Below are 13373 nucleotides of genomic sequence, written 5' to 3' on the forward strand. Positions count from 1 at the left end.
AGAGTCCTGCCTGGGGGGCTGACGCTCTAGCGGGAGACGTGGACGTACGAAGGGCTGAGGGCTGCAGAGGCGCAGAGCGCCAGTGCCCAGAGGCTGGCGCGGGCCCGGTCAGGGGACCGCAAGTGCTGGGCAGAGGGGGGAGGGGACAGGAGAGGGGGCGGGGCCGTGCAGGGCCTGGAGCCGGAGGGGTGGGGGCCGGGGGGTGGGGGTGGGGCGGGGCGGGACCTCCGGAGGGTTGCGGCTGACCCCTGGAGGGAGCAAGGCGGGGCAGGAAGGAGGCCTTTCCAGGAGACTGGGTGGTTCCTGGCCGGCGGTGGCTGGGGAGGGGGTTAAGGACACCCCCAGAGCCCTTTGGCAGGAAGGCCCAGCAGACCTCCCACCTCGGGCCACGCCACGGTCCCCGAGCCCAGACAGCTGGGGCTCTGAGGCTCGGGGTTTGCTCTCAGCTGGATGCTCTCCTGCCTGCCGAGGGCTGGGGGGGAGGGCTCGGCCACTCCCTCCGCGGTGGGAGGCCCCCCCGGCGTCCTGGGGGGAGCCGGTTGGTCCCGCGGGTGACCCGCTTCTGTTCTTGTCCTGCCCTCCTTCTCTGTGCCGGCGGCTCCTGAAGATAAAGGTATTGGGGGTGCGTGTGCGCACGCTTGTGCGGTGCGGGGCAGGTGGCATGGGGTGGGCGGTGGGCGGTGGGGGACCTGAGGAGGCCCCGGCGGGCTCCCCGCAATGCCCAAGTCTTCCTCTGTCGCCCAGATCCTGGAGGCCACACCCCTCCTGGAGTCCTTCGGTAACGCCAAAACTGTCAGGAATGACAACTCCAGCCGCTTTGGGAAGTTTGTGGAGATCTTTCTGGAAGGGTGAGTGGGCCGCGGTGGAGACCCCGGGGCCTGTGTGCACGGCGCCCGGCGTAGCTGACTGTGCCCCCCCCCCCAGGGGCGTGATTTCTGGTGCCATAACCTCGCAGTACCTGCTGGAGAAATCCAGGATCGTGTTTCAGGTGTGTCAGAATGGGGTCGGGTGTGGGGCGTGCAGACCCTCTGAGCCCGGCACCTGGCTGAGCTCGGGCTGTGTGCGCGCGGGCCTGTGGCGGAGTCTTCTCCCCTCCCCCGCGCCCCGTCCTTGTCCCTGAGGCACCCCTGGCCCCATCCTGCCGCCACCAGGCCTTCGCAGGGCCTGTTCCTTCTACCCGGAGCACCTTCCCCCAGACAACTGCATGGCCGAACCCCTCACCTCCTCCAAGTCTTCGCTGAAGGCCACGCCCCAGGGAAGCGGCCCTGGGAAGAAATGCAGCCCCCCCCCCCCCACTGCCCGCCCCCTGGGCTGCGTCGTTTCTCTGCAGAGCGCTTCTTGCGCTCACGGTGCTCTGCTGAGGGTCTGTCTCCCCGGCCAGCAGGTGGGCTCCCACGAGGCCAGGGGCTTCTGTGCCTTGTTCCCCTTTGTGTCCCAAGGGCCTGGCTCGAGGCCTGGCCACAGTCTGTGCCCACCACCTTGGCTGGCCCCGTGAGTACACGTCTGGTCCGTGGACACGCGTGTGCAGAGGATTGTGTCGCTGGTACACGTGCGAAAGGGGCCACCTTTCTCTCATTTCTCCAAGCAGAGTTAAATCCTGCCCAGAGCCCCTCCCCACCACCACACCAGGGTCCCCCCTGCCAGTGCCAGGCTGGGGCTCGCTCGTCACAGGGGCTGCGGTCTCACCTGAGGCCCCTGTGGGTACTTGTGTCTGTGGGCACAGCTGGGCCTGTATGTGTGTCTGGGGTCACCTAGCTCGGTGGCTCCCCTCTCGGCAGCCTCCAACCCACTCCACAGGCCAAAAACGAGAGGAACTACCACATCTTCTACGAGCTGCTGGCTGGGCTGCCCGCCCAGCTCCGGCAGGCCTTCAGCCTGCAGGAGGCCGAGACCTACTACTACCTGAACCAGGTGAGACCCAGCAGGCACGCGAGGGCCCTTGGCCTGGTCCCCTCCCCCCCATCACTCCGCGTGGGCCGAGAGAGCCAAGCCGTGGCGTCCTGATAGCCAGCGGAGGCGATGGAGGTTTGGGAGGGTGAGTTTGGACTTGCGATGTCTCGTCGTGGCAAGGGGGACAGGTGTCTTTGGGGTCCAAAGCCAGGGTAGGGGAGGCCGACCTGATTGGTTGTTTTTCTGGAGCCGAGAATAGAACTAAGCGGCCTGGAGCGACTACACTTCCTTCCAGAGCCTCACTTTCGTCGTCTGTAAAATGGGGATGGCACAGCCCCGCTTGGCAGGGGGGTGTGAGGATTAGGAGAAGGAAATGTACACGAAGCCCTCAGCACAGGGCCTGGTGTGTGGTGCCCGCACGGAGCCTCCGGCCCTCGGGAGTGGATGGAGAACTGGGAGCTCCGGCCACACTGCAGGCCGGAGCAGAGCAGGGACCTTGAGGGCTCCTGGCCTCCACCCAGGGTCCCCGACCCCTGCCCTGCCCTCGCCCAGGGTGGGAACTGTGAAATCTCAGGGAAGAGAGACGCAGACGACTTCCGCCGGCTGCTGGCCGCCATGGAGGTGCTGGGCTTCAGCGCCGAGGACCAGGACAGCATCTTCCGCATCCTGGCCTCCATCCTGCACCTGGGCAACGTCTACTTCGAGAAGTATGAGGTGAGGGGACACCACGGCCGCACGGCCCGCTCCCTCGGGACACGGGCGACTTCTGGAGGCTGAAGAACTGGCTGAAATACTGCCGGCTCACAGCCAGAAGCACACGGATCATTGGGTCTTTTTTCCCCTGCTTGGGGGTTGTTCGTCTTTTTTTTTTTTGTGATACGCGGGCCTCTCACTGTTGCGGCCTCTCCCGTTGCGGAGCACAGGCTCCGGACGCGCAGGCGCAGCGGCCACGGCTCACGGGCCCAGCCGCTCCGCGGCACGTGGGATCTTCTGGGACCGGGGCGCGAACCCGCGTCCACTGCATCGGCAGGCGGACTCTCAGCCGCTGCGCCACCCGGGAAGCCCTGTTCGTCTTTTTGTAGTTGACGTATGAGAGCTCTTTTTATACGTTAGGGGAATCAGCCCTTTGTCTCTAGGATGAGTTGCAAATATATTTTCTGGTTTATCATTTATATTTTGATTGTTTTCAGGTTTTTTGCTGTTTCGGTTTTCGGTGGGGTTTTTTGCTATGCAGATTTAGAAAATTATTTTCAGGTATATCAGTTTATCAAGTCTTATACAAATTTTAGAGATTTCTCTAAAATTATAAAAGGGTATGCTTATAATTGTTTGAAGACCTTTTATGGTTTCTGTGATGACTTTTTTAACATTTAAGTTTCTGGTTCATCAGGAATTTATTCTAGTAACGTACAGGGTAGGGATCTTGTGTTTTGTTTAGATGGTGATTCAACTTCCCAACTTGAGAAATACGTATTCATCCCCTACTGAAAATTCCTGTGTACGTTTGTGTCTAACTCCTGACTTTTTTATTGTGCTTTGTTGACCTGTTTATGAACTTTGTGTCTGTCCCCACAGTGTTTTAATTATTCTAACTTTATGTTTTACCCTCTCCGGGGACCTCTGTACTCCTTTTCTGTTTTAGAATTTTCCTGGCTGTTCTCGCTTGTTTCTGTTTTTTATAGGAACTCACGTAAAAAGCTGATTTAGCTCAACATGCACGCCTGTGGGTGTTTTGCAGACGGACGCACAGGAGGTTGCCTCGGTGGTGAGCGCCCGGGAGATCCAGGCCGTGGCCGAGCTGCTGCAGGTCTCCCCCGAGGGCCTGCAGAAGGCCATCACCTTCAAAGTGACCGTGAGTCCCTGGGTGCAGGGTATGCTCTTGAAGCCTCCCGCCAGCCCTGGACGGAGCTGCTTTGCGCCCCGTCCTGTGTGGGCCTCCTGCCCCTCTCCCCCACCTCCCCAGCCTGTCCATCTTGTGGGTCTGGCCCAGAGGTGGCTAACCTCAGACCCCAAAGGCATTTGGCACCAGTCTTCAGGCCTTTGCATAGGTGGTTCCCTCTGCCTGGAACGCTGTTCCCTTTTTCACGCCTGCTGATCCTCGAGCCCCAGCACAGGCACCCTCTGCTCCAGGGAGCCGTCCCTGACGCCTGGCTGGGCCAGTATCTCCCACACCCCTGCCCCCCCCCATCCCCAGGCTGATGTCACCACTGTGTCTGCTCTGCCTCCGTCTCCCCCTCAGACTGGCAGCCCTCATCCCTCCGGCAAGCCGGGCAGAAGTGGGGACGAGGGTGTCTGTCCTGCCCCTGGCCGACTCCGTGCCTGAGACGAGTCACACCGTCTCCCCGGCTCCCCTCCCCGGGCCCCCGGCCTCCCGTCCTCCGGGGACTTCCCGGAGGTGGTGGCCAACCCGCCGTCACTCAGGGGCTGCCTCCCCCGCAGGAGACCATGCGAGAGAAGATCTTCACCCCCCTGACCGTGGAGAGCGCCGTGGATGCCAGGTGAGGCCACACCTCCTGCCAGAGCCCCGGGTCCCCCGCCCCCCCACCATGCCTGCCCGCCCCCCAACACCATCTCTGCCCCAGGGACGCCATCGCCAAGGTCCTGTACGCGCTGCTGTTTGGCTGGCTCATCGCCAGGGTCAACGCGCTGGTGTCCCCGCAGCAGGACGCGCTGTCCATCGCCGTCCTGGACATCTACGGCTTCGAGGTGGGGCCCCGGGGGCGCTCCCCTGTGATCATCTGCCTCCGCTCGCCCACAAGCACCCGCTGGGGCCTCCAGGCGCGCCAGGCCCTGTGGGCAACCCCAGGGACCCCAGAAAGAACCAGACGTGGGCCCTGCCGTGGGGGCGCTTCTAGGCGGGACCGGGCGGGAGGAGGATGGACACTGACGGACGTGTGGTCAGAGCTGCAACAGGGGCGGCCTGGCGCCGGGGGAGCCCAGAGCGGAACCCTAGCTGGGCGGGCGCCAGGTGAGGTTTCCTGGAGGGGGAGGCAGCCGCCTGTGCGGAGGCTCAGAGGTGTGGGCCGTGGTGTCCGGGGAGCTGGAAGTCATCTGGGCGGGTAGGGCGGGGGACACGGAGAGAGAGGCAGAATCCGAATAACAGAGGTGGCAGCTGAGGCTCCCGTGGCACTTGTCACGTGCCGGCCGACGTCCTAAGCACTTTGCCTGTTAGTTCACTCAGTCCTCACAGCCACCCCGGGAGACGGGCACTGTCGCCGTCCCCACTTTACAGGTGGGGAAGCTCAGCCAAGGGGGGCTTAGAAGGTGGCAGGGCCGGGATTGGAACGTAGGCAGAAGGTTCCAGAGCCTGGGGCTTCAGCTGCGCACATGCCGCCCAGCGTGGGACGGTCAGGTTCTCACCTGTGCGCAGTCGGAGCCACCGAGGGTTCTGGGCGGGGGGGCGGGGCTCCAGTTTGCAGTCTGCACGGGGCAGCGGGCAGGCCCTGGGCGGGACGGACAGGCTGCTGGCCACGGAGGGGCTGGGCCCAGCCTCACCACATGCCCGGCAGGACCTGAGCTTCAACAGCTTCGAGCAGCTGTGCATCAACTATGCAAACGAGAGCCTCCAGTACCTCTTCAACAAGATTGTCTTCCAGGAGGAGCAGGTGAGAGCCCGCTGTCAGCTCTCTGTCCCGTCCCCTCTGGCCGCTGGGCCTCTTGTTTTTTTTTTTTTTTTTTCCCGGAATGCGGGCCTCTCACTGTTGTGGCCTCTCCCGCTGCGGAGCACAGGCTCCGGACGCGCAGGCTCAGCGGCCATGGCTCACGGGCCCAGTCGCTCGGCGGCATGTGGGATCTTCCCGGACCGGGGCACGAACCCGCGTCCCCTGCATCGGCAGGCGGACTCTCAACCACTGCGCCACCAGGGAAGCCCCGCTGGGCCTCTTGGAGGCAGATGGGTTGTGCTGGGAACCGGCACACGCGAAAGCCTGTGTTATGGAGGGGCAGGTGCGGGGCCGCTGAGCGCAGAGAAGAGCCCCTTGGGGGGGGGTCCTCCTCACCCTTGGAAGGGCCGTTCCAGGCCGGGGGAGGGGCGGGGCCCAGAGGGGGCGGTTTGTGTTGCCCTGCTGGGGAGTGAGCTCCCCGGGCTGGGAGGCGTGCACGTAGAGGTGCCCTGGCCAGGGCCCCGGATGGCGTCCGCCTGGGGGATGGGCTGGGAGGGACCCAGGGCTAGGAGGCAGAGGCCCACCGCCGCCCGCAGGAGGAGTACATCCGCGAGCAGATCGACTGGCGGGAGATCGCCTTCGCGGACAACCAGCCCTGCATCAACCTCATCTCGCTGAAGCCCTACGGCATCCTGCGCATCCTCGACGACCAGTGCTGCTTCCCCCAGGTGAGCCGTGGCGCCGTGTGAGCCTGCCCAGGGCGCTGGACATCTCTGAGCCGCCTGTCCTGCATTCCTCTCTGACCTGGCCTGGGGTCGGGAGCTCAGGACACCCCACCTGCCATTCAAACCTGGGGTGACTGAGGCTGGATGGGGGCTCGGGACGAGGCGCTGCACCAGCCTGGGAAGTCATAGAAGGCTTCCTGGAGGAGGTGGCCTTGTGCTTGGGCCCCAGATTCTGATTGAAAAACACAAGGGTGGGATGGGTGTTCTGGGCAGCGGGACTAGGGTGTGCAGAGACAGCTGAGCTGGATGGGGGGGCCGCTGGGAGCACACCCATCTTCAGGGTCCCCTTAGGCCACCCCAGCGCAAGCAGTGGGCGGCCAGGGGAAGCGGGGGCTTGTTCCTCCTCCCCGGTGCTCTCTGGGGACCAGTCAGGGCTGGAGAATTTGCCACTAGGCGAGGAATGGGATGGCAGGCCCCTGTCCACCCGCTGACCACCGCCTACCCCCAGGCCACAGACCACACGTTTCTGCAGAAGTGCCATTACCACCACGGCGCCAACCCACTCTACTCCAAACCCAAGATGCCACTGCCCGAGTTCACCATCAAGCACTACGCGGGCAAAGTCACCTACCAGGTGGGACCCAGAACCATGGCCTCCGGTGCCCTTCCCCGCCGCTGGAGACACTGGCACCCGTTCCAGTTTGGGCCCTGCTGATCCTCAGCTGTGTGACCTTGGCCAAGTCGCTTTACCTCTCTGAGCCTCAGTTTCCTTATCTGGAAAGTGGGGATAATAATAATGCCTGTCTCACGGGGTGAGTGAGAGAAGTGCGGGGCCAGGGCGGGTGTGATGAGGAGGAGCCCCCGTCAGCGGTCACTGTCACCGCTGTCGTCTCGGCTCATTCCTGCCCTGGAGATGTCTCAGGCCAGGATTTTTAGCCTCTGTCCCCACTGGGCCTCGTTTTCCTCACCCGTAGCATGGGCACAGGAGAGTGTCCTCACTGAGGATGGGGCCAAGACGTGGACTGGTCACGTGAAGCTGTGGCTACTGCCCCTGCCCTGGGAGTGGAGAGGCTAGTGGGGCAGGAGGGGAGGGGACCAGAGCAGGGGGAGGGGCCATCCCTCCTAGGGTAGACAGGGAGGCCGAGGCCTGGAGGGGCAGGGCCAGGCTCACCCGGGGCTGTGAGCCCCTGACCCCCTGTTGGGAGGAGGGAGGAGGAGGGGAGCGGGCAGGCGAACGCACCCCGGGGCTGCGTGGGGTGGGGGTGGGGCCCCGCCCGAGCTGCCCCGCCCCTCCCCCTTTCCAGGTACACAAGTTCCTGGACAAGAACCACGACCAGGTGCGCCAGGACGTGCTGGACGTGTTTGTGCGGAGCCGGACACGGGTGAGCGAGCCTCACCTCTCGCCACCCCGGCCCCCCGCAGCCTGAGCGCCCAGCCCACTGTTAGGCCCCTGTCCCAGCCCGGCGCGAGGGGTGGTACCCCAGCCGGGTCCTGCCTGTGGCTCTCGCCACCCCGTGCCTCCCTGAGCGGTTCTTCCATCACCGCACCTTCTCGGCCTCCGCTTCTCCCTCTGTCGAACGGGCACCCTCCCCCCGAGGACATTGCCAGAGTTCACGGCCGGGTCTGTAACAGGCCACCTCGGGGCCAGGCACGGAGTCCGTGCCTGTGTGTTCCCCAGCCGTGGGCGGGCCCCTTGGAAGGTGCCGAGGCCACACTTGAGAGGTATGCCAGCTGGGAGGACACGGCCTCACAGAGAGGACAGGGGTCCAGCGGGTTACTTCTCTGATCCCTCTGGTCCAGAGACTGACTCCTTTTGTTCTTTCCCTGTCTCTCTCTCTCTCTCTCCTCGTTTCTGCCTCCGGGTCCCTCCCCATCCCTGTCTCCTGTCTCCCGCGCCTTGACTGCTGACTGGCCCAGGTGGTGGCGCACCTCTTCTCCAGCCATGCCCTGCAGGCTGGCCCTCAGCGCCTGGGCAAGAGCAGCTCCGTCACCCGGCTCTACAAGGCGCACACGGTGGCCGCGAAGTTCCAGCAGTCGCTCCTGGATCTGGTGGAAAAGATGGAGAGGTGGGTGTGGCAGGGGGGCGGACACCCAGCCTCACCCCTGACCCACCCTGTGACCCCCAGGGGTAAGCACCCTCCTTCTCTGGGGCCTCACACTGCGCTCCTCCCACCCCTGCCCAGGTGTAACCCCTTGTTCGTCAGGTGCCTGAAGCCCAACCACAAGAAGGTATGTGATGGCTGAGGTCCCTGGGGGAGCCAAGTCCTCTCCCCATGCTGTGTGACCTTGAGTGGGTGGCTTTGCCTCTCTGGCCCTCCATCCGTTGGGCCGATGGGCAGGCTCCCTATCTGAGCCTTCCCCCAGGAGCCGGGCCTCTTTGAGCCAGATGTGGTGATGGCCCAGTTACGCTATTCGGGGGTGCTGGAGACTGTGCGGATCCGCAAGGAGGGCTTTCCGGTGCGGCTGCCCTTCCAGGTGTTCATCGACAGGTACCTCGGTCCGGGTGGTTCTGAGCCCCAGAGGCCCCTTCCCAGCCTACCATGCATGGCCCGAGGAATACGCAGCCCCGGATGCATAGGGCCCGCCGTGCCCGGTTGCCCGGATCGTGCGGTACCCAAGAGCAGCACGTGCTGTTATGTGGAAGGCGTAGTTACTGTTTTGCGTTTTTTCATCGTTTTGTTACGTGTGTATTGATTCCAAGGAGTAGTCATTTTAATAGTTATTTTGACAAGTTTCCAGCAGATGGCGGTAAATCACCTTATTCTACTGAAACAATTTATTACAGTTTTCGGGTTGCTTAGCGTTTGTTTGTTTTTTTTTAATTTTCGTAATTTTGGAGCTTACTTTTATCTTATTTTATTTATCTGTTTACTTATTTATTTATTTTTGACCGCGTTGGGTCTTTGTCGCTGCACGCGGGCTTTCGCTAGTTACGGCAAGCGGGGCTTCTCTTCGCTGCGGAGCACGGACTTCTCGTTGTGCTGCGGAGCACGGGCTCTAGGCGCGCGGGCTTCAGTAGTTGTGGCGCGCGGGCTTCAGTAGTTGTGGCGCGCGGGCTTCAGTAGTTGTGGCGCGCGGGCTTAGTTGCCCCGCGGTGGGTGGGATCTTCCCGGACCAGGGCTCGAACCCGTGTCCCTGGGTTGTATTGGCAAGAGGATTCTTCACCGCTGCGCCACCAGGGAAGTCCTCAGCAGAGTCTTGAGGACAGAAAGGCTTTTTCTGGTTAGAAGACACTGTGGGTAGAGGCACTGATGGAACTCGGGCTTCCGGGAGCCGGGGGTTGGGGACCCCAAGGTCTAGCGGTGACCGGGTGGGTCCCACAGACCCACGCCGGGTTTGGGCCCTGCAGGTACCGCTGTCTAGTGGCCCTCCAGCACAACCTGCCAGCCAGTGGGGACATGTGTGTGTCCATGCTGAGCCGCCTGTGTACGGTCACGCCAAGCATGTACCGCGTCGGCGTCAGCAAGGTGAGTCTCACCGGCCCTCGGCCCCTGGGGGCCCCACGGCTGGGGCCTGTGGGCTCAGAAACACTTAGGCTGCAGGCTACCGTCCCAGAGGCCATCCAGTCGAGCTGGCAGATGGATGCTGATCCTACCTCCGGACTTTGCCTGGCCTGATTCACCGTCCCGCCTTCCCCCGCCTCTCCAGACCCAGTGTATCCTCCACCCTACTGCAGGGCCACCTTGTCTGTCTACCTCCATGGACTTCTGGAGAGGGAGGGCCCTCCAGGCAGTCACATGGCCTTCCCCTGCCTCAGTCCTTGTCTCCTGCCCTCAGCTGTTCCTGAAGGAGCACCTGCACCAGCTGCTGGAAGGCATGCGGGAGCACGTCCTGAACCTGGCAGCCCTCACGCTGCAGCGCTGCCTCCGCGGCTTCTTCATTCAGCGGCGTTTCCGCTCCCTGCGCCGCAAGATCATCTTGCTGCAGAGCCGGGCCCGTGGCTACCTGGCCAGGTGTGGCCCAGAGAGGGCAGGACTCCCTGGAGTCCAACGGCTAGGCTCTGGGACGGCCGAGCCGGAACTTGGGTAGTGAGCTCCCTGTTCCTGGAGGCATGCAAGCTGAGAGTAGGGCCTCTGCAGGAAGGGTGATCAGACTCTGTGTCTCTGCTTTTGGATGTCCTTTCCTCCCACCCCCTGGTCCTTGTGACCGGTGGGTGGGAATCCCTCCAGCCAAGAGGGCCCCCCCCCACGGCATGTCCCGTATACCGTGGGGCTGCAGCCTGATCGGAGGTACATCGTCCAGACGGTTTAATCCAGGTCCTGCCACTCAGGTTGTCGTGTGACCTTGGCCAGGTCACTGCCCCTCTCCGAGATTGTTTCCCTTTGTGCAGAGGGCCCCGGGGTGAAGTGTGGGCACTGATACCCAAGCAAGGCGGGTGTGGGCGTCTCTGCCCCTTGGTCACTCATGACCCCTGCCCCGAAACCCCCCTACCCAGACCCTCCTTTCCTCCCCACCCCCAGGCAGCGGTATCAGCAGATGAGGAGGCGTCTGGTGAAGTTCCGGGCCCTGGTGCACACGTGCACAAGCCACCAGCGTCACCTCAAGGTGCTGCAGGCCTGCCCCTCGCCCTCCTCCCAGGAGCCGGGCCTGCTCCGTCGGGCTCCGGGGGGGGCAGCAGCAACTGGGCGGGGGGGAAGCACTTGGCCCCCAGGCGGAGACTGTTGGCCGGGGCGGGCTTGGGTTCAAATCCCGAATCCCCGCTGGGCCCTCTGTAGCCGCAATCTCCTCACCCACCCCTTGGGGTGTGCAGGGAGTTGAACGAGAGGCTGTATGGGAAGGGTGTGGCTGGTGCGGGGCTCACAGCAGGGGCCCCGGTACCCGGGCACGATTAGAATTTGGTGACCTGAACAGCACCGGCTCTGGTGTTGCTCTTGCCTTCGTGCCGGTCTCGGCTTACGGTTGTACAGCCCACCGCCAGACAGACAGACATAACCCCAAAGCCCCGAGGAGCTGCGCCTTTACTGGAGGTTCTGTGGGCGCCGGGGAGGGGCCCTGTCACACGTCTCTCCACTACTTCCCGGAAACCGTGTGCCTCTCTGCTTCCCTGAAGTGTCACTCTGCGCCTTCTGCCTGCGTCCCCCCTCGCCGTCTTTCCCCACACACCCCCTTCACCCCGTTTCTCTGGCCGCGCCCCTGCCCGCCGCTGCCCGCCCGGACCGTCTGCCCTCCTGCAGCCGAGGGCGGAGCGGAGGCTCTGGGCGGCGGAGGCGCGGCTACGGGGGCAGGAGGTGGGTGCGGGGCTCCGGGTGGCCGCAGGGGACCGGAAGGGAGGCCAGCAGGTGGGGGGAGCAGCAGGCCTGTTTCCTCACCCCGTACCGTCCCCCCAGGAGCTGAGCAAGCGGCAGGTGGTGGCTGTGGGGCACCTGGAGGTCCCGGTGGAGCTGGCTGGGCTCTTGCGAGCAGTGGCGGGTACACCAGCGCCGGGCGGTGTGGTGGGAGCGGGTGCGCGAGGGGGCCAGACCCCTCACGGCCTCCTCTGTCCGCAGGCCTCAGGACGGGCCAGGTGCCCCGGGTGGCCCCCGTGCGGACTCCCCGGCTCCAGGCTGAGCCCCGGGCCACGCTGCCCCTGGATATCAACAACTACCCCATGGCCAAGTTTGTGCGCTGCCACTTCAAGGTAAGGGCTGGCTGAGGCCCGGTTAGAGCTGGCGCTGTCCTCAGCCTGGGGCTGGCTCCCGGCCGCGCGCTCTGGGATCGGGTGTGACGAGCCCTTCAGTCGCGGGTCTGGGTCGGGAGGAGTCCGGGCTCTCCGGGGGGCCTGGATAGCGGCGGGGGGCCCTCGGGGGCTCGGGCCGTGGCCGCGTGGGAGCGTCTCAGAAATGTAACACGCGGTGGATCCACGGCCCCTCGTCCCTGCTCCTCATTTCCTGCCCTCCAGGGGGGGCCTCACGGGGACTCCTGTCGCCCTGGCGCTGGCGCGTGTGCCCCTCTGCAAGCTGGTTACCCGCCGGCACACCGGGCACCTGGGTTTCCCAGGCTGGCGTGCCTCGACCTGGCCCAGAGCGGTGGATCCAGACGCGCCCGTCGGTCCCAGCTCTGTGGACACGTGCCTGCCCTGTGCCCCCAGGAGCCTGCCTTCGGGATGCTGACGGCGCCCCTGAGGACACCCCTCACGCGGCTGCCGGCGGAGCACCACGCGGAGGCCGTGGGCGTCTTCAAGCTGGTACGGGTCTGCCCAGACCACCTTCGAGTCCGTGGCCCCTGCCCCCGAGGCCGGATGGCGAGCTCCCTCGCCCTGCCCTCCTGGACCCTCCACTAGCCCGAGCCGCGAGCCCGGGAGGCATGTGGGCGGACACGCACGTCAGAGAGTACCTTCTGGGGCGCGGATGGTGCGGGAGGCGAGGGGCCTCCTGGAGGCCGGGGGCGTGGGGAGGGGCTGGGGCTATAGAAGGTTCGCGAGCAGGAGAACCTTGATTTTTCCCAAAGGCTTGGTCACCTGGCCCAGGGTATGGCCGTTACCCTGTAACATGGGGGGACTTTCACGTGGGCAGGGGGACACGGGAAGGGCACGAGAGGGATGTGGGGTGGGGGTGGGGACCTGGCGGGAACAGCCCCCCGAGAGGCCCAGGAGAGTCTGTTTGTGGCCAGATCCTGCGTTTCATGGGCGACCCCCAGCTGCACGGAGCCAGGGAGCACGTCTTCGGGAACTACATCGTGCAGAAAGGGCTGGCGGTGCCCGAGCTGCGGGATGAGATCCTGGCGCAGCTGGCCAACCAGGTGTGGCGCAACCCCAGTGCCCAGAACGCCGAGAGGGGCTGGCTCCTGCTGGCCGCCTGCCTCAGCGGCTTCGCGCCTTCCCCGCGCCTCGACAAGTACCTGCTCAAGTGAGTGCAGCTGGGGGGCCCGGGGCGGACCTCGGCCAGCTCAGGCTGGGCCAGGAGGGAGGCTCGGACTTGGAAGCTCAGGCCTGGGGGCTGGCCCGGGGCTTCACTGCGGAGGGCAGGAGCCGGGTGAGGCGGGATACAGGGCTTCTGGAACTCGGAGGTCACCAGCCCAGGGTGCGGGGAATTTGGAAGAGAGGCGCTGACCTCTCACATCGTGGGGGGCGGGGTGTAGCGGTACGGTCAGGAGCATAGACTCCAGACAGTCTGTGTTCCAATCCCAGCTCAGTCACGTATGGCCTGTGTGACCTTGGGCAAGTTACTTAACTTCTCTG

At 64.5% G+C, this 13373-nt stretch overlaps 1 protein-coding gene across 2 annotated transcripts in view; it reads left to right on the forward strand.

Annotated features, from left to right (window-relative positions):
- The window catches only part of MYO15A (myosin XVA), a 50407-nt gene that overhangs the window by 11195 nt on the left and 25839 nt on the right, over positions 1–13373 (forward strand). Inside the window, exons 8-30 of one of the 2 annotated variants that reach the window (XM_067020688.1) lie at positions 608–613; positions 745–848; positions 925–988; positions 1798–1911; positions 2443–2604; positions 3629–3742; positions 4330–4388; positions 4473–4596; positions 5400–5495; positions 6089–6220; positions 6726–6851; positions 7522–7599; positions 8135–8283; positions 8401–8446; positions 8582–8706; positions 9567–9684; positions 9995–10170; positions 10678–10762; positions 11392–11445; positions 11545–11626; positions 11704–11834; positions 12285–12380; positions 12806–13041. In XM_067020688.1, coding sequence (XP_066876789.1) covers positions 608–613; positions 745–848; positions 925–988; positions 1798–1911; positions 2443–2604; positions 3629–3742; positions 4330–4388; positions 4473–4596; positions 5400–5495; positions 6089–6220; positions 6726–6851; positions 7522–7599; positions 8135–8283; positions 8401–8446; positions 8582–8706; positions 9567–9684; positions 9995–10170; positions 10678–10762; positions 11392–11445; positions 11545–11626; positions 11704–11834; positions 12285–12380; positions 12806–13041 — 2477 coding nt within the window. The remainder of the gene's footprint in view (positions 1–607; positions 614–744; positions 849–924; positions 989–1797; positions 1912–2442; positions 2605–3628; positions 3743–4329; positions 4389–4472; positions 4597–5399; positions 5496–6088; positions 6221–6725; positions 6852–7521; positions 7600–8134; positions 8284–8400; positions 8447–8581; positions 8707–9566; positions 9685–9994; positions 10171–10677; positions 10763–11391; positions 11446–11544; positions 11627–11703; positions 11835–12284; positions 12381–12805; positions 13042–13373) is intronic. The other variant, XM_067020689.1, reaches the window with a different exon arrangement.

This window comes from Kogia breviceps, chromosome 19 (assembly GCF_026419965.1).
Source record: "Kogia breviceps isolate mKogBre1 chromosome 19, mKogBre1 haplotype 1, whole genome shotgun sequence".
Classification (NCBI taxonomy): Eukaryota; Metazoa; Chordata; class Mammalia; order Artiodactyla; family Physeteridae; genus Kogia; species Kogia breviceps.